Source organism: Panthera onca, chromosome D2 (assembly GCF_046562875.1).
Source record: "Panthera onca isolate mPanOnc1 chromosome D2, mPanOnc1 haplotype 2, whole genome shotgun sequence".
Lineage (NCBI taxonomy): Eukaryota > Metazoa > Chordata > Mammalia > Carnivora > Felidae > Panthera > Panthera onca.
Window position 1 is genome coordinate 26,289,297 of NC_138349.1, and position 19,583 is coordinate 26,308,879.

Sequence of the window (19,583 nt, forward strand, 5' to 3'; positions counted from 1 at the left end):
TAGCCAATCGTCACTGAAGGCTGAGTTTCTGTGGCCCGTTGAACGCGGGCGGGGGGAGGTGGCTTCTTCCGGCCGGTGGCGGGGTAGCTGCGTAGGTCGAAGGACACAGCCAGCGGAATTGGTGTCTTTTGCAAGGTCGGTGTGTGGAGGGGAACCCGGGCTCAGGCCTTAAACCTCCGCTTTGCGGGGCCGGCATAAAAATCCCACCGTTCCTGATCCGGGAACACCGCTAGGTTTTCACTTTGGGGTGCGAGAAGGGTGGAGAATGGAAAAGAAATTAGACATAACGAGGGCCGGGGCGCGAAGGGTCGGACTCGCCTGGAAAGCCTCGGGGCGAGACGGATAGGAAATCCCAGAGGCTCCCAGGGTCCCCGAAGGCCCTTAAATTGTATCTTACAATGGAGGACAACGAGGCCCGCAGCGAAGGGAGTCCCCCAAGGTCACCAGCGAAGTAATATTGAATGGAACTCGGGCCTGTGGCCCAATTAACCTCTTCCTCTGTGTGCCCATAGCAGTTTGCTTCCACTGTGCGGTGCTTAGGGAGCTGACGAGCAAGGTCTCCTTTAGCTGCGCTGCAGCCTTTGTCAAAGCGAGAGTGTGTGTGGCCCGGCCCCTGCAGTTCACCAGGCCCGCAGTAACCGGGTTAGATTTCAGTTTATGTCCGATCAGCCGGAAGGCCTTTCCTAGGAGGTAGCCAGAACAGAGAGAGCTGTAAACTCCTTGAAGTGCAAGAGGCTGCTTCTGGTCCCCGAGTGGCTCTCGACCTTGCCTCCTTTTACCTCGTGATCTCACCATTCCAGGTAGGTGTCCAGTCAGACAGGAAAATTGCAGTTTCAAGAAACAGAGAAAGTAGGGAGGGCAGTTGGTCACTTCGGGCCTTTTCTGAAATGCCCATTTTCACAGGTGAAAAAAGACGTGGAAGGCTTAATGTTTAACAAAGGTGGGCCGGTTAATTAGAAACAAGAGCAAGACCCCTTGCTTAGGTTTCTCCACGGGCTACCATTTAACAATTAGTAAATTATTAGTCTTAAGTAATTTCCTCCATTATTATTATGGCTTCCTAAACTTTGTAGGATTTAAAAAGGAATAAGGTTTCAGTGTCAGTTATTCCGTAAAGGGTGCTCTAGCACAAGGGTTCCTGATATTTGTCCAAAAGTAACCTGCGGTTTGCTGAAGGGTGCAGACCCAAGTGCTTGTAGGCTTTTCTCCAATTGTTTATTTCACCAGCAACCTTTTACTCTCCACTCCTGCTTCCCTCTCACGTGAGCTTCACAAGAGTCTTAAGACCCAGACTAAATTTCAGTTCCTATGCCATGCCCTTCCTTGCAGTCAAAATTAGTCTTCTGTGGAACATCCCAGCCTTCCTCCTATAAAGTGTAAAGAGAAATTTAAACTACTTTAGTATTGTTTCATTTGGACACCACACCCTCTTAAAACTTTTTGTTAGGCACAAGGTCATGGGGTTATCAGTTAATAATTTGATAAAGTTAAGCTTCTGTTTTATGTAGGGTTTCTCCTAGAAACCTACTTAATACCGTAAGAATCCAAAAGTGTAGGGGCGCCTGGGTGGCTCAGTCGGTTAAGCGGCCGACTTCGGCTCAGGTCATGATCTCACGGTCCGTGAGCTCGAGCCCCGCGTCGGGCTCTGTGCTGACAGCTCAGACAGAGCCTGGAGCCTGTTTCGGATTCTATGTCTCCCTCTTTCTGACCCTCCCCCATTCATGCTCTGTCTCTCTCTGTCTCAAAAATAAATGTTAAAAAAATATATATATTTTTTTTTTAAATAAAAAAAGAATCCAAAAGTGTATCATGAAGATGAATGCGGGGGAAAAATATGCCTTTAATAAGTCTAGTAAAAGGAAACAGTTAATATAAGAGCTACATTATAAAGATTTACTTTAATGGAGATTTTCCTACTTGAGCTGGAAAGGCCAAGGCCCCAGAGGGGGCTCACGGAAGTTTGGATTTCCTTCATTGTTCCAAGAACCTTATTGAAACAGTGTTCAGAATTACGGTCATTTGTCCAAATTTTCATTGCCAATTCTATGCACATGAAAGCCTCTGAAGGCCTTTGAATGGTAAACTGGTGAGTGCCAGTTTCCATAGCAACGACTTCCTCGCAGTTCTCTCCCTCTTCATTTCATCAAGAGCCAGCTGAGTCACTGCCACTGCCTACCAATCTCGACCGGACCTCGACCGGCTCGTCTATGTTGCCAATCGACTCGGCGTGGCGTCGGTCGTGGTAGATAGGCGGTCACACATACGAATTTTCAAGTGTTTTGGTGACCTTTGAATGTGCCTTTGTTATTTTTTATTATAACAAATATATGCCTGTGTAAAATATAGGTACTATAGATATAAGTCTTCCTAAAAGCTTGCATATTTTTCCAGAGTTTTTTTCCTACATAATTACTAACAAGTACTTGGTTTTCTATTCCTGCAGTGTCTTTCAAACTTTAGCTTACATCAGAAATGCCTAGAGGGCATATTAAAACAGATTGCTGGGCCCCAGAATTTCTGATTGAATAGGCCTCTGATCCCTCCTCTTCCTTCCCATACGGGACAAATTGTGAAAGGGGTTGTGAATTGAGCTGTTTTGTTGATGGTTACCCTTCTGAGAAACTTTGAAATGTATCACAAGCTCCAACTTGACTCTTAAAACTGATTGATTCCATGCACGATGTAACATGGTATAGCTAGAGCCAGGAATGAAAATATCGAGCAGCATTGGGTTAGAGGGTGGACTTAGAGAATACTGTATTTTCTTCCTGTGCTGGGTGATTTGATGTATCTTCTGGAATGTTGTATAGTAGCAACCAAGGCAAAGTCTTCTTTCTGAAATGTAGTCTTATCAGTAAGGCTTTTTCCACCATCTTTACTGCTACTGTGTTGGGCAAGACATATGTAAAAATTTATAATACTTCTGTGCAATGACTTTTCAGGTTTTTAAACTAGAAAAAAAAAAGTGGGGAGTGGAGGCGCCTGACTGGCTCAGTCAGTGGAGCATGCAACTCTTGATCTCGGTTGTGAGCTAGAGTCCCATGTTGGGTGTAGAGATTACTTTAAAAAAATAAAATCTTTAAATTAAAAAAAATATTTTTTCTTTTAAATTGGATCCAACCCATTTATTGTTGCTTTTTTCTTTTTTTCTTTTTTTTTAAAAAAAGATTGAAATCATGGCAGGACCAGAAACTGATGCCCAATTCCAATTCACTGGTATCAAAAAATATTTCAACTCTTACACTCTCACAGGTAGAATGAATGTGAGTATTAATGATACCTTTCAGCAATTATGTTTTAGAATAATAGAGATGGCAATGGCTCTTGTTTACTTTGTCCTTTCTTTTTTAGTGTGTACTGGCCACATATGGAGGCATCGCTTTGATGGTCTTGTACTTCAAGTTAAGGTCTAAAAAAACACCAGCTGTGAAAGCAACATAAACAGTAAGGAGTTTACATTTAAGTTTGTAAGTTAGACATTTTGTTGTTAGCATTTTTCCCTCACTATGAAAGTAAATAGTTGTCGTTGTGCAAAATTATATACAAGAAAAAGAGGAAAGTATTGTTCATATCCCATTACCATGACGATTTTTGTTAACATTTTGGTTTGGCTTTTTGTTTTTTTTTATTTGGTTTCCAGTGGCTATGAATCATGTCTGTAATACTGTCTTATAGCAAATATGTTACCTATTATTTGAATGCATGAGTGTTTATGGATATATGATTTTTGAGAGAGAGAGAAAGAGGGCACAAGTGAGAGAGGATCAGAGAGAGAATCCCAGGAAGGGCAGAGACAGAAGTGGGACTCACCTGAAGCAGGTGGGACTCGCCTGATGTGGGACTGAAACTCACAAACCATGAAATCATGACCGGAGCCAAAGTCAGATGCTTGACTGGGCCACCCAGGCGCCCTGTGATATATGATTTATGTGTTTCCTGTTAGAATTTTTCAAATATAAATAACATTACATTGAACACTTTTGAGCGTGAAATGTTGTATGATTGTTTTAGGCTTAAGTGCTTTTCCAAAGGTTGTGGGGCACCCAGCTTAGTATGAGAGTATCTCTTTTGGACTAGCCAATGTTGAATAATAATCAGTTTCTGATTTTTGCTCATTTGATGAGTGAAAATACTTTGTCTCTTTTAAGTTGATTTATTTTGCACTCCTAATCCAACGAGCAGGGGAGGGACAGAGAGAGAGAATCCCAAGCAGACCCCACGCTGCCAGCATGGACCCCATGTGGGGCTGGAACCCTAAAACTGTCAGATCATGACCTGAGCCAAAACCAGGGATCAGTCACTTAACCGACTGAGCCACCCAGGCACCTCTAATTTGTCTCTTTAATGAAACTACATTTTTTCCATTTGTTTGGCATTTGTATTTTTCTTAACATCCTCTTCATGTGTTTTTCTCATTTAACAATTGTGAAGTCTTTGTGAAGACTTTCTCTTATATAATCTGTAATAATTATTAGCTAACCTTTTAAATACATTACAAATCTATCTTTTGCTGGTTCTAATTTTTATATAAGCAATTTTATTTTTTCCTTAAATTCCCATAGATTTTATTTTCTTCTTATGGTGCCCCACAATCTCCATTTGCCCATGCTTAAGTGAATGAATATTTGTTTTGGTAGTAGATAATGTGCACAAAACCCAAAACCCAGATCTTTAATGTAACTCTCCACAGAAAGTTTTTCCTCTGATCATAAGGGTTTTTCCAGGTCAAAACTGTTGACTATTATTCCAGAATACAGTGGCCCATGGCTTATTCCTGACAAACAGATAGTATTTGCCCAGTTTTCCATTAGGTACCTCCCAACTTTGGGAGGGTGGTAGTATTCTCATTATAAATATGGAGAAATTTTATCTCTGATACTAAGTAACAGATTACTTTCCACTATTTAAAATGTTACTTTGCACCTAGACTTTTCCAATAGCATACGTTCAGTATCATAGTGAATTCGTAGCAGCTCTTTTGTTAAAGGTGAAATGTTAGGTTAAATTGTATTAAGCTGAGAGACATCTTCATTTTGGGGTGGTTACTGACTCTGAGAATCTCATGAATTTGCATTCAATTTCAGGGGCTTCATGGATAGTCCTTATAATTACTGACTGTCTTAAAAGTAGGGTTGAACACAATTGTGTCTAAACTATTTTTGCTTTGTTTATAGGATTTTAAAGTGTACCTCATCTGTTAAGTTCCCATGCCTGGAGAAGCTAATGTCAACTCATCATGTGATACTCAATTTGTACAATAAATTATGAACCTGGAAAAGCTGGTTGTCTTTATTTACAAGATATCAAAAATATAAAAACTGTACAAAATGCAACGAAGGCAAAAAACTGGCAGTGACTTGGTCTAAATCTTTTAGTTTCCCAAAGCAAGGCTCAGTACTGGAGGTAAGCAACTGAAATGTCTGTCTGACTTCAAGTGTACTAGGTTGTATGTAGCTGTTTTAGCTGAAGTAGAACATGGAAGCTAAATTTCTTCACCTGGTTTATAGAGTGGGTGCACTCATAATCCAACAGTTACAAATTCAGATGGCATTGGATGGTTGTACTTCATCTAGTACTTAGAAAGGAACTGTAGTTCACCCTACCCAGTAACGTACATTCCACTAGTCATGGGCCAAGCAAAAAGGTTAGTGGATCATTTAACATAGTACTTGAGTGCCATACAGTAACTACATTTTTACAGCAGAAACATACATGCTCATAGAATTCTTCAGCTAAAATTCAAGATGGTATTATATTACTTGATTTGAATCTTGAAGCAGGATGAATTATTGTAATTGATTTTTTTCTAAACATAATAAATTAAAATAGCATTTGAACAGAAAATGCATAGTTTCCACACAATCCAAAGCACCATAAATGTCCCCTCCACGAACATAATACCTCTTATTCAACTAACGGAAATTAGTTAAATGTGGTTGCTATAGAAACGTGGAACTGTCCTGTTCAGATTTTTCAAGCAGCATCCTTCCAGATCCATATAGACAAAACATTCTTTGTAGCTTAAATATTAATCACTGAGGTATTTGCTTTTAGTCTCCCTTTTTCAAACCGTAGCTTCCAAAAGGTCTTTAATACCGATGGTTTATTGCGGACTATAAGCTCCTGCAGCTAGAACCAAGTTTCTTCGAGTAAAATGGAGGTGTACAACTGGCGTTGATTTGGTCATATATGTTCCCAGCAATAACTCCTGTGAATTCTCAGGTAAATTTATATGCCCAGTGGCTGTAGTAAAGTCATCGGTCTCTAAATCTTCAAATGCTTTGACAGCATCCCATAACCGGACTGTATTATCCATCGAACCTACAGGGAAATCAAAGGAAACCATTTAGTAGCATCTACCATATTTAGATTCTGACATTTTGTCAAATATACTTCCTATATTTACTGTATATTTCTGGTGAAAAAAATCTACTTGATTAATAACTCTTCCTTCTAAAGGACCATTCAAGCAGTTTAACCTGAGAAGTCAACACACATGTTGACTGGAATCATGGCTAAGAGAAGCAAAACCTAACATAGTCAACACTCCTGTTTCATTTCAACATACCATCCCTTTACCACAAAGTCATTTCTAGTCATTTACCTGATGCCAAAATTTCACCATCTCTACTAAACCTAAGTGAACAAACTGTATCAGTGTGGCCTTTTAATTCTCCAACCATCAAACCATGTCCAATATCCCAAAGGAGTACTCTGCCATCCGTTGCTCCTGTAGCCAGGAATCTCCCATTGGGAGAAAATGTCAAGGAATGAATTGGTCCCTAGAAAAGAAGTCCATAGAAATAACCAAAAGGTTAAAAATGAGAAAATAAGACAAAGCTAGAATTTTAAAGCTTAGTGGAATGAGTAGTTTCTTTAAAATGTGTCACTGGTTAATTTTTAAAATATTCTCTCAGAAGCAAACTTGTATGTGTAAAATACCTTGTGTCCAGTGAATATCCTTACACAGTTCCCATTCAGGACATCCCAGAGTCGCACAGTTCTGTCTGCAGAGCCCGTAGCAACATAATTAGAATTTGGATGGAATCTAGTACAATTCACATCAGCAAGATGGCCAGCAAATATCCTTAAAGGCTGATAGTGGTCAGTAGCCCAGAGCCTTTTAAAAAATACATTGAACGCAACAAATGATAGTTAATAGTTAACTACCAAAATTCAAACATAAATAATAGAAACACCATGTGAAATGTTAGCTCCAAATGGGGGACCCTTCACTAGCTACCTGACTGAGGTAAAGAAAATGGAATGACTGAGACGAAATAACATTCTTAAGGAAAACTAAGTTGATCTAGAACAATATATTTTTTTTAATTCTGTAGTTCTCTGTACCCCCCTTTCTTTATCCCAATTCCTAGTCTAACCTATAGAAAAGTATTTTTCCCTAGTTTTGGCTTCCACAAAATTAGTTTCTAATCTGAGTTACCTCATCCTGAACAAGAGATCACAAGAAAACAGGGGCACACATAATGGTTGTGAAAGACAAGGTTTAGCATCTAGCTAAGGGAGGGGCTGGAAGCATGTTAATAAGCTAGCTTGAGGAAAAAAAGCAGGACTCTTAATCTTGGTATAGACATAACTGCAGTCATAGTAATACTTCTCCCAAATTCATTTTCAAATAAGGAGCTATAAACATTGACACTCTTGAAAAGTTGATCCCAAATAATAGGAGTGAAAATGAGTTTGGCTGGAGTTTGTAATTCCCAAAAAGTAACCATTCTGCCAGTCATAAGATCACAATGTTCTTACCGAGCTACTCGATCATGGCCCCCTGACACAAAATAATAGCCATATGGGGAAAACTGTGTGTCCCATACTGGGTAGTTGTGTCCTTTATATCCCACCAAGCAAGTAAATGTTTGAAGACTCCACAATCTAACAGTCCCATCCTCTGAAGAAGAAAGCAAGTAGTTCCTGCAAGAAGAGAAGGTAATACATTTGACTCCCAGCATAACTTAGTTACCTGTCCAGTTTCTCTGTACATTTGAGTATGTTAAATAACAGCTGAGACATCTCACTTTTACTTCATACATGGAATTCACAGTAGATAACAAAAGTTGAAAGTACTAACCAAACTAACATTAGCTGTGACACTATACATCTAGGCACCTACTGAATGAGGTTACGTTATTTTTAAAAGTATATTGGAAAAGTCACAGTTCTTATAAAAAATTATACCAAAGAGTACCAACAAAAAACACGGTCAAGAAGTTCAATTGAGAAAAACTAAGAAATGTGATACGAGATGTTACTTAAAATTCAACAATTTTTTACTTTAAAATGAAGATGCTATTTTCCTATCCTGTATGACTTAATATAAGCATTTAAAAGAAGCGTCTTGGGGCGCCTGGGTGGCTCAGTCAGTTAAGCGTCCGACTTCGGCTCAGGTCATGATCTCGCGGTTCGTGAGTTCAAGCCCCATGTCAGGCTCTGTGCTGATGGCTCAGAGCCTGGAGCCTGTTTCAGATTCTGTGTCTCCTTCTCTCTCTGACCCTCCCCCGTTCATGCTGTCTCTCTCTGTCTCAAAAATAAATAAACGTTAAAAAAAATTTTTTTAAGTAGGCTTCACACCCAGCACAGAACCCAATGCAGGGCTTGAACTCACGACCCTGAGAGCAAGACCTGAACTGAGCTCAAGAGTCAGGACGCTTAAACTGACTGAGCCACCCAGATGCCCCAAAAGGAAGTGTCTTTTCAACAAAAAAAAAACAAAAACGAAAACACTATAGCCCTGTAAATAATAGTTTACCCTTCTCAGAGATAAACACAAAAGCTGAACAACTCAGAAAGTTATGGTTTTCACTGAAATCAGAGGTTTCCCTCGGTAAAAATGTTTCATCTGTCTAAACCCTATCAAAGTTTCATTCTCAACGTTTCATAAAGATGAAAATCTTAGTGGACTGAAAGCTATTATCCAAGTAAGATACAAATGGTATTATAAATATAAAATTCCCTTCCATTTCTACAGAATGTCAGAGATCATGAAAAGTAAATACCTATTTGTGGGTTTCAAATTCCCTTTTCAGTATCCTTAGTTCTTTTGGTTATACAAATTCTTCAACTGACATCTAATAACCTTTAATATCAGGAATTTGTTCAGAATTTGGAGATGATGGAATACGGCTACAAACCCAAGACAAGAACCCAAAGAAGCAATTCACCTCCTATCGGGGTTATACAAAAACTAGAGCAAATTTTTAAGGCCAACAAACCTGGAAGCCGTGCATCTCGAGTCTATAAATTTAGGTATAAAGTTGCTACTTTGTATACCAATACCCCAAGATGAATTAGCAAATGGCAAGAGTCTAACAGATAATGCGTGAGAGGCAACCATGAGATTTTTCTAAAAGAATTTTTCCCGTTTCCAGTACTTAACTTTTATAATCTCAAATTTTATAATGCAGCAGTATTTCATTTTTTGTTTGTATTTTACCTATCTGGACTGAAGCTGGCTCCATAGACAGGTCCGCTGTGACCATACAAAATCTTCAACTCACTTGCTGTTTTCTCATCCATTATTCTTTCTAAGACATCATCTGATTCCTTGTCTATGAGGCTAAGATCTAAAATGGTGCAGAAATACTGATTTTTAAAACCACATTCACTTAAAAAGTATATTCATTAGAACATGTTAAGGCAATCAAATCATTGTTTAGGAGAAGAACTAACATTTGAACAGCTCCTCTTACATACCAACCACTGCTAATACCTCTAAATTAGGTGGTATCAGCCCAGTGTATAGAAGAGGAAACTGAGGTTCAGGATAGTTAAAAATTTGCCAGAGTGCACAGAGCTACTCCATGTGGGAACTATGATTGAAACTCAAAGTAACCACTCTATCATAATGTTCTACACAAATGAAAACTATGGAAATACTAAAAATTTTTTGAAAATGTATTCTCTTGTTTAAACAATACATTTAGCAAGAAACTTTCTTTAAAGTGAAATCCTAACCCTATTTCTTTTTTAGCCATTTTTATGTTTAAAACAGAAAGTACAATCCCAGTATTTACTTTAAAGGCATGTTTTAAATTAACAGGCAGTCATGAAAGTAGATTTTTAACCTTAAGGAGTTTTCCAACCCAATCCTCTCATCCTACAGATGAGAAAACTGAGGCCTAGAGAAGTTAAACCGGTCTAGTACCCCTGTCTCCTAATTGCCACTCCAATGCACTTTTCACTGTTGGGAACATTAGCATTTTTTTTTTTTTTTTTTTTTTTTTTAAAGTAAGCTCCATGCCCAACATGGAGCTTGAACTCACAACCCTGAGATCAAGTGTCACAAGCTCCACCGACTGAGCCAGCCAGGCACCCTGGGAATGTTAACATTTTGAGTTAAAGTGAAATTCTGCTAAGATCACAATCTCTTGTGTATATTCCCTGAATTCCAGATTGGTGTAAACTAAGGACAAGTTCACATCCTAACAGGTCATCTCAGTTACCTGCTGCCTGTTTAACACTACGAAGCTTTTTGGGTGTCACAGACCACACTCTAACAGTTGAATCTGCAAAACCTCCAGCAATCAAACTAGAATCATCAGTGACATCCACTGCAGTGAGGCCCTGCCAAGGAAAAAATAAAAACTTTGTACTAAACAATAATGTCTTAGGGGGAAAAAATTACAATTACATGTTAGAGAATACATAATGATAGCTCTTTTTCTCATATAAAATACCATTAGAGATTTCATTCTCCAAGGAAACCCACTGTTTGAAAGTATTTACTTTGAGAACACGTCATCATTCACCCCTTTATGCCCTCCAAATTAGGAGCACATGATACAAAGAAAACGTTAGTCATTTTTGTACTTTGCTAATTATATCCTCAAAAGATTATAAACAATCTATAAAGACAGAATCCTTAATAAAAAGTATTAAGTTTATTAAGTAGGTAAGCCAAGTTAAATAGAGATTAACCACACAGTTCCCTCCTCAAAGACAAGCAGAATTATAATCAGTGAAACAACACACGCATAACCAAGATTCTGGCATCTACAAGTTGCTAAAGGTCTTTTCAACATTGCCTTCTAGCTATTCCAAGCAGCGTCCAATTATCCTTGTCTAACTTCTGTCTTTAAGCTATATTTACATCAAGAGTTTAAAAAAGAAAACTCCATTTAAGTTAACACATCTAGGTTTCTTTTAATGGTAAGTCACCATTCTACATGCCTCTCCAGGCAGAAATTGCGCAACGATCTCACCAACCTGGTAAGCATTGAGGAATGTATAGAAACAAATGGAGGGTAAACAGTCTGGACCAAGGCGTACTCGTTTGGTGGTTTCTTTCATATTCATTATCTTATCCAACTTATCTGAATCTTTCAACTCGGGAAGAGGGATTCTGTAAAAGAAAAACAGACTGAAAAGTACTCTGAATTACTGAATTCTCTACAACAATATATCACCTTATACCTCTACACATGTTCCTGAAGTTTTTTCCTCACCTGTTTTGAGGTGGAGCATTGGGATCTTGTTTTTTGCTTTTGGACCCAATACTATCTTTTTTAGGTTTCTTCTTTTTAGGTTTTCCTTCTTCATTTTCTCCTTCTTCATCTTCATCATCCAAAGGTACCTCAATTTCTGGTTCTTTTAATAAGCCAAAAAATACCTAGAAGTCAAAAATGCCAACATTTTTGAAATGAGTATTTCACTCATTGATATATCCTTTTCATATCTTGATAGGATGAATCACAATTACAATACAGTAATTTATATCCTGAAGCAGATTCTGTAGTTTTCTACCCAATAGCCAATCCCTCTTCCTTACTAACAGAACCCTGATTTTGCTGGAACAGCAATATGCTCAGTGACATAATTTCTGTTCCCAGAATCCTTTGCAGCTAGGAATAGCCATATAATGTCATTCTGGCCAATAGATGAACCCACAAATATACTGGGTAAGATTTTAGGAAGAAAATATTGTTTTCCTGATAACAAAAGAGATTTAGCAGGGATATGCCTTCTGTCCTCCCCCTTCAGGCTTCCTGGAATGTAGGTGCAGTGCTGGAGCTGCAACAGCCATCTGTGAGCACAAAGAAGCAAGCCACATTCTAAAGATGGTGGAGCAGAAACTAGAAGGAGCCAGGCTCCTTGATGGCACTGTGGAGCCCTCATGCGAGTCCAAGAGGGCTTTTCTCTGCAATTCATTATATGTATGCAAAATCCCTCACTTGTTTCAGCCACTGTAGTCAGGGTTCTGTTCAATGCAACCATTCCCAAATTCTCATCTATACAGCATCCTTAGATCATGAAACTTAGTATATAGTGTACAATTATTCCCAAACTAGCTATAAGAAAAATGTGTAAATTATGGAGATGGAAATGCTACAGTTTTTCATAATCTGCATTACATAGTTCTTAGGTTTATTCCCATACCTTTGACTTGTTTGCCTCTCGTTTAGCCTCTCCTGCCAAACTTCCCACCATCGCATCTATCTGTTGCTTACTACGCGGCATCCCATCAAAGATGTCAATGTAGAGGTGCTCCTGAACTATGTTCCATATCTGATTGTTCTGTTTCTCCTGAAGATGCCTCTTCAAGAGTTGGTACGAGTCACGGGAAATACGCAGAACAAATTTACTTGTTCGAAAATCCAACATGGTCTCATTCCCTTTCATGTGTTCCTTTTTGGTAAGACTAGATAATACTCGTAGGTCATCCTGGTAATAACATTCCTGATCTCCATGGAACCTGTTTCAGTGATTTTAAAAAGTCATTTTTCAATGTAATCATTAAGGGATCTTTTCTCCCCCATATATTTATAAACATCCCAGAATATTTTCAATGTAGCAGTCTGAATAATCCTGGACTAAGCTACAGGATCAGAAGTAACTCATTTCAAAATGATTACAATTCAGTTTCTGAATTCATCCTGAAATTTAAAAATTTTAATTCTCTAATGAAATGTATCATTAACATTTTAAGAGAATCTGAAATAAATACCTTAAGTGAATGAAACATATCTACCACTGGTAAACATATGAATTAGAATTCTTGCTTTACTAAATTTTATGTCCTCTCAAAACCCACTTTTAAAAACTTTTTATTATGGAAAGTTTTGAACATACACAATAGAAACTAGTATAATTAACTCAATGAACCTATCACTCAGCTTCTTAACAATAATCAATACATGTCATCCTCATAAAACTCACCCATTTTCAATGATTTCTTATATTCTTAATACCAGACATATTTATTAAACATCAGTATAATAATATAACTAAAGGACAAACAAATGTGGATGCCAAAGAATGAACACTTCCATTTACTCACCATTACCAAAGGTAATTAAGTAAAGCTTTCAGCCTTGGTGACAATTAGTAAATTTAAATGTACTTTTGTTTCTACAAATCTCAATTTTCCTGATAAAGTAAAATTAAAGATTATATATTTGGCACTCACTAAGAGCAGCAAACAATGCAAAAACAATTAGAGAACAATGACTAAACATAATAATATAATCTAGCTCTGATAAACAGTCAATACATTCCTAAACTGTTACCTGTGTTACCCTGCTATGACTCGTCAAGACATGAACTAAGGTTTCTGTCAAGATTTGAGTGAAATTAGGAATCTCAGCCTCTTGGTGTTCACATCGGTCACTGCCTGTAACCTCATCTGAGCATGGTGTCTGGGCAAGGGTTGAGACCGTCCATAACAAGGAGACAGAGTCCTCTGTGATATTCCAGCTTCCCACGTGAGGAGATGGCTACCCCATTAGACTGGGAGAGGAAGAGGTTTTTTGATGACAACACTGTAAGAAAAATTAGCTTACAGTAGAAGTTGTCATCATCAGCCTCTGTTCTTTTTTCAACAACACTGAGCTATAGAACGTTTACTTTATAACCTTCTATTAGGCATTTATACAATAACGAATGGCATAGAAGCTAGGGGTCCCAAGTTCTATTACTCATCTATTGCTATTACTTGTGTTATCTGACAAGTCCTGGCTTTTGAATCTATTGCTTGTACTAAAGTGCTCTCATTCAAACTGTTAAGTACCACCTCCTTTTTAAACACTCCTTTCTTTGGCTTCTTTTTTTTTTTTTTTTAAGTTTTTAAATGTTCATTCATTTTTTTGAGAGAGAGAGACAGCACAAGCAGGGGAGGGGAAGAGATCTCGAACCACGAGATCCTGACCTGAGCCACTTCACCAACTAAGCCACCCAGGCACCCCTCCTTTCTTTGGCTTCTAAAACTCAAAACCCTCTGCGCTTGCTTAGGCAGCACATATACAAAAACTCAATACCCCCCTGCTTTTCCTTCTACTTCTCTGACCTCTCCTTGCATACCTCTTCTACTTGGCCATCTCTTACACTCTTTTTCTATCTCTTCCACTCCAAATGCTGGAGTTCCCTAAGGCTCAGTACAGCCCTTTTATTGATTTACTTCATACTCCTACCCCCACCCCAGATGATCTCATCCATATCCATCAATATTATACACAACTGCAATTTATAGCTCCAGTCCCTACATCTCCTCTGAGCTCCAGAGCCTCATATATCATCCACCTATCAACTTGACATCTCTTAAATGAGTCAAAGGCATATTCAGATCTGAACTCAAGATTACTCCACAACCTGACAAACCAGGTCCTCTTCAAGGGTTTTCTATCTTAGCAAAGAGCACCCCATCCAGGTGGGGGAGCCAGAAACCTAGGGGTTAGCAATAATGCCTTCATCTCCCTCACCTCCATATCCAATCCATCACCAACTGCCTTACCAATATGTCTGCTTCCCTTCACAAACACTACTGCATCCTGGCCTAGTGTTTCTCAACAGAACAATTTGGGGCAAATAATTCTTTGCTTAGTGGGATTACACACACATATTAGAATATTTCGTATCCCTAAGCCACCTGCTCCTCCCCACCCTAGTCATTATGACAACCAAAACACCTCCACACATTTTCAAATAGCCCGGAGAAAGAAGGAATAATATTACCCCAAGTTGAGAACCACTAAAATAACCTCCAAAACTGGTCACTCTAGAGTCACTCTGTTTCTCTACCACTATCTATTTTCCCAACTGCATAAAGGTCCTTTCAAAATGCAAATTGGGGGGCGCTTGAGTGGCTCAGTCGGTTAAGTGTCTGACTTCGGCTCAGGTCATGATCTCATGGTTGGTGAATTTGAGCCCTGCGTCGGGCTCTGGGCTGACAGCTCAGAGCCTGGAACCTGCTCCAGATTCTGTGTCTCCCTCTGTCTGCCCCTCCACTGCTCGCACTCCGTCTCTCGTATTGTCTCAAAAATAAATAAATATTAAAAAAAATTTTTTTTAATGCAAATTGGGGTGTCTGGCTAGCTCAGTTGGTAGACCATGTAACTCTTTTTCTCAGGGTTGTGAGTTCGAGCCCCACTTTAGGCGAAGAGATTACTTTAAGAAAAAATAAAATTTAAAAAAAAAAAAAAAAGCAAGTCTAATAATGACATAGTCCTTCAATGACCTTTGTAGCACAGACACCTCACTGTCCCCAAATATCCTTTTTTTTTTTCTTTATTCCTCCACAACAGAATACCTGAATATTAGCTGAGCATATAAACACCTAGGCAAAGGCCACATTTCCTACCTCCCTTGTAGGTAAGTGTGGCCGTTGACTAATGACGTAAAAAAAAAAGTGCGTGCAACTTCCAGGAAGGATGTGTGCCCTCCCTGCTCACTGTAACACTGATGTGATGGCTTAGAACCAAAGAGCCATCTTGTGCCACAGGTGGAAGCTGCATGACAAGGGTGGTAGAACAACGAGATCAAGAGAGCCTAAGTCCCTGGTGATCAAGGACTCCATGCCAGTCCTGGACTGCCCTACCTCTATGAGAGAGAAATAAACTTATCATATTTAAGCCTCTGCTGTTTGGGTTTTCAGCCATTCTTGGTCTAATCTAATCCTAACACCACTTTCTATTGTTCTTAGGATAAAAGCAAAAAATAAACTTTTAGTTTATTTATGCCATTATTGTTTTGAGTTTTCAGTGTATCACAACCAAATCTAATCCTACCCAATGCAACCCACTACTGCTCTCAGGATAAATAAAGACCCTCAACGTGGCCCAAAAACCTGCCTGTTCCAGCCCAGCTTAATGTTATACTATACCCAACCCCATATTCTGCGCCAGCCACGCTGGCCTTCTTTTATCTCTATACCTACCATGATCCCTCCTGCAAGAGCTGTCACATATGCTTTTCCCTCTTCTCTTCATCTGGTAACTCCTACCCAATCTTCAGATCTTACCTCAAGCATCACTTCCTCTGGGAGCCTTCCCTGACTTCTCCAACTAGATCAAACCCCTTGTTTAGGTTCTCAGAGCACCAGGTACCTCTCCTTTATGAAATACTTTTGGAGTTACAATCTTACATTAGTGTGGTTACAGATGTGTATATACATTATATATATATATATATGCTATATATATAATATATATAAAATTCACATACTTCTCAAAAAATGATTTTGCTTCATTCTCATGTTGATTGTAGACTAGTTCCAAGTACATGTGTACAAACAGAGGATAAAAGAGTTGGGATAATTCTGCCCGATGGCAGTCCAAAGAACATTCAATGAAGTGTTTCAGTCCACTATAGTATTCTTCATACATTGTGGGGTCTCCTTGTTGGTTGTAAGCTGATAGCACAGCACTGACATCCGGCTGGTCTTCTACAGCTACACTTCCAACTGTTTAAAACACAAAAAACAACTTTCAAGAAAATGGCCTGATAAGCACCAAATGACTAAGACTGTTTTGCTAAGGTCCAGAGGTAAATGGTTTCTCAAATGTTTGTCTCTCACCAAACTCTTCTCCAACACAATCACATGATCTTTCAATGAAATTTTCACCTTGTTTCAGTCACCCATCCAAAACTCCTTCGGCTTGTCCATATCTTCTTGTTTTAATGTTAATGATTCTTTTTTAAATGTTTTTATTTATTTATTTTGAGAGAGCATGCGCACACACAGGAAAATACGTGCATGCACAAGCACAGGAGGGGCAGAGAGGGAGGAAGAGAGAAAATACCAAGCAGGTTTCACACTGTCAGTGCAGAGCCCAATGTGGGGCTCGATCTATGACCTGAGCCAAAATCAACAGTCAGATGCTCAACCGACTTAGCCACCCAGGTGCCCCTCAGCTTGTCCATATCTTAAAATAAAAATTCCAAATCAATAACAAAACAGGTCAATATTTTTCCTGCAGCTACCTTTTTCTAAAGACAAATTTCATAAAACATGACATGTGCAAATCAAACAAGTATATTAATCTTCTCTCAAGGCTTAGTGTAAATGGCACCCACCACCACGAAGCCATGCCCTGAAATAACATTCCCAGCTCTCTGACCTATCTACATATTTTGTAACTTTCCTGTAACACATCCCGTCCTGTAGAATATGTGTACATCAATCACTCCTTACAAAATGCAAGCATTTTAAGGATGGGAAGGACTAGCCTTATTTATGTTTCCAACAGATAATTCAATTTTATATGCTTAAAATAATTCCCATAAACATTCCAGGGAAGAAAACATTAGTATTTGTTTGTAACGTAGCAACACCAAACAATGATACACCTGTCAATCTAATCAGCGTTTGATCGTTGGAAATTATACTACTGCTGTGTTCTTAAATGCACAAATGTTATAAGTTCTTTTGGTTACTGTAATGGCTTTTTTTCCTCCTTATTGGTTCCTGAATTTTGACAGATCAAGTTTCCAAAAAGATGAGATATTACAGAAAAATAATCAACATAATTTATCCATCTTATAGTTAATCCACAAAATTTAGCACTCAGAAAAGATTACTCTCAATCACAGTTTTGCACATTTCTATTTACAGGATACAATGCTATATATTCATACTTCGTGTCTGGCAATGCCGCAAAGATTGGGTTTCATAAATACAGGTTAATTTGGCTATAGGCTCTACCCTGGGCAACTTAATTAAACAAACATTTATTATCAGCTCAGGATCACCTTTGAGACCTTATATTGTGTATGAATTTTACTGCATGGACTTTGCAACAACAGCTGCTAGGTAAAGGCTGGGAGGGAGGTCTCAGGTGATAGGTGCTAGACATAAACTTATCAGTACCAGGCATTTTATATACATATAATATCCGTATATATATAATATATACATATTATAGGTATGTATGTAGATATGTATGTATAGATATGTATGTATGTGTATATACCCATGTGTATATATGTATAACCCATTTAATAGAGAAAAAAAATTCAAACTCAGGAAGAATCAGCATCACATCACGCAAGTAAAAACAACAGAGACAGAATCCGAACCCCGGTCTGAACCTATTCCTAAATGAATGGTTCTCAAACTTTGCCATACATTAATACCCCTTGGAAACATATTTTCAAAAATGGAGATTCTTAAACTCCACCTCTACACGATCTGATTCACTAAGTCTGAAGTGATGCCCAGAAATCTGCATCCCCCTATAGGTTTACCACTAGTAACAACCTATATTTTGAGAAATACTGGCTGTTTGGTCCAAAGCAAAGGTCCGCTGGCCTCTCCCAGTTCGTTTTCTGATCTCCAAAATAGAGGTAATGTCTAGCTCACAGTGGAATTGTGAGAATTAGGATAGATCAAATATTTTAAGTAATTACTTAAAGAAGCTAGTACAGAAAGGTACAAATATTATTATTGTTAATGCAGACCTGCCAAGGCTCAAGAGCCCAAAAAAGAGGAAAGGGGCCAAAAGCCCGAAGGTCCTCGCCTCTTGGCGCCCACCTTCCCTAGACATCCCTCTGCTCAACAGCTCTCCTCAGCCTCTCTCTGGAACTGACAGCTCGGAAGAGGGTTTGACTGCGCAGCCGGCGCACTAGAGAAAGGGGCGGGCATGTGGTCCTAGAGGCGGGCCCAGGAAATTCAAAACAAGCCCGCAGAGGTGCAGGCCTGCCTGCCTCTGCCTTCCCGGCTTGCTCCCCTTCGTGCCCTACCTCCCCGGGACTCCGCGGCTCACCTTTCCCCGGAGCCGCAGGACCTGTCGCTAAGCCCGAGACGGCGGCGGCCCCCGAAGCACCGGTGCCCGGAGGGTCAGTGGCAGCGGGGCCGGGGGCCGAGGCTGTGACCCGGCTGAGAAGCGCGCTAGCCGCCTCAGCACCGGCGCCGTCCGCCTCTCCCGGGACTCCGGTGCCCGCCACTGCCTCCTCCAGCAGCCGGGCCTCACGGCGCAGCGCCTCTTCAGCCTCGCGGAGATTGCTCTGCCGCAGGAACTGCAGCACGGCCAGCAGAGTCTGTCGGTCGTGGGGAGCTCCGGCCTCCGGAGCAGCGGCGGGCACCGTGGCCGCCCCCGCCGGAGCAACGGCGGAGACAGCCACCGAGGGTTTGGGGGTCCCACCATCCCCGCCGGCCGACGACGACGCCGCCGCAACGTTCCCGCCGCCGCCGTTAGGGCCGTTGTTGGTAGTGCCGCCGCCACCCTCGCCAGCGCCGTCCCCCGCCTGCGGAGGTAGCAGCGTCGGCGGTCCCTCAGGCTCTAACTTGACCGCCACCTCCGTCTGCTCCTCCGCCAGCGCCGCCATCTTGCGGCTGAGCCACCTCGCGCCGTCAA

At 40.0% G+C, this 19,583-nt stretch overlaps 2 protein-coding genes across 4 annotated transcripts; one reads left to right on the forward strand and one right to left on the reverse strand.

Moving 5' to 3' along the window:
- Window positions 1-12: 12 nt before the first annotated feature.
- Window positions 13-5,278, forward strand: ATP5MK (ATP synthase membrane subunit k). Of its 3 annotated transcripts, XM_078434802.2 has the most exons (5): window positions 45-135; window positions 670-800; window positions 3,168-3,263; window positions 3,352-3,444; window positions 5,175-5,278. In XM_078434802.2, exons 3-4 carry the CDS (start codon window positions 3,177-3,179, stop codon window positions 3,439-3,441), a joined length of 177 nt encoding a protein of 58 aa, XP_078290928.1. In that variant the 5' UTR covers window positions 45-135; window positions 670-800; window positions 3,168-3,176; the 3' UTR covers window positions 3,442-3,444; window positions 5,175-5,278. The 3 variants fall into 3 exon arrangements, with proteins under 3 accessions (XP_060497590.1, XP_060497591.1, XP_078290928.1); XM_060641607.3 differs by lacking the exon at window positions 670-800 and having other exon boundaries at window positions 13-135; window positions 3,352-3,467; XM_060641608.3 differs by lacking the exon at window positions 670-800 and having other exon boundaries at window positions 14-135.
- Window positions 5,263-19,554, reverse strand: TAF5 (TATA-box binding protein associated factor 5). The gene is made up of 11 exons (XM_060641602.2): window positions 18,993-19,554; window positions 16,453-16,690; window positions 12,394-12,709; window positions 11,463-11,626; window positions 11,224-11,359; window positions 10,461-10,581; window positions 9,452-9,581; window positions 7,768-7,932; window positions 6,943-7,120; window positions 6,605-6,782; window positions 5,263-6,321 (listed from the first exon to the last, which is right to left on the reverse strand). The coding sequence occupies exons 1-11, from the start codon at window positions 19,552-19,554 to the stop codon at window positions 6,104-6,106; spliced, it is 2,406 nt and encodes an 801-aa protein (XP_060497585.1). The 3' UTR covers window positions 5,263-6,103.
- Between the last annotated feature and the right edge of the window lie 29 nt (window positions 19,555-19,583).

What these genes read in the sequence shown, in the direction of transcription:
- ATP5MK (XM_060641607.3), top strand. Translation starts at nt 3,177, where the DNA reads ATGGCAGGACCAGAAACTGATGCCCAATTCCAATTCACTGGTATCAAA. An exon ending in CTCTCACAGGTAGAATGAAT is followed by an intron (nt 3,264 to 3,351) that starts GTGAGTATTAAT and finishes TTTCTTTTTTAG; the next exon opens with TGTGTACTGGCCACATATGG.
- TAF5 (XM_060641602.2), bottom strand. Translation starts at nt 19,554, where the DNA reads ATGGCGGCGCTGGCGGAGGAGCAGACGGAGGTGGCGGTCAAGTTAGAG. An exon ending in TCCTGCGGCTCCGGGGAAAG is followed by an intron (nt 16,691 to 18,992) that starts GTGAGCCGCGGA and finishes TGTTTTAAACAG; the next exon opens with TTGGAAGTGTAGCTGTAGAA. An exon ending in AATGCTCCACCTCAAAACAG is followed by an intron (nt 11,360 to 11,462) that starts GTGAGGAAAAAA and finishes TTTCTTTTACAG; the next exon opens with AATCCCTCTTCCCGAGTTGA.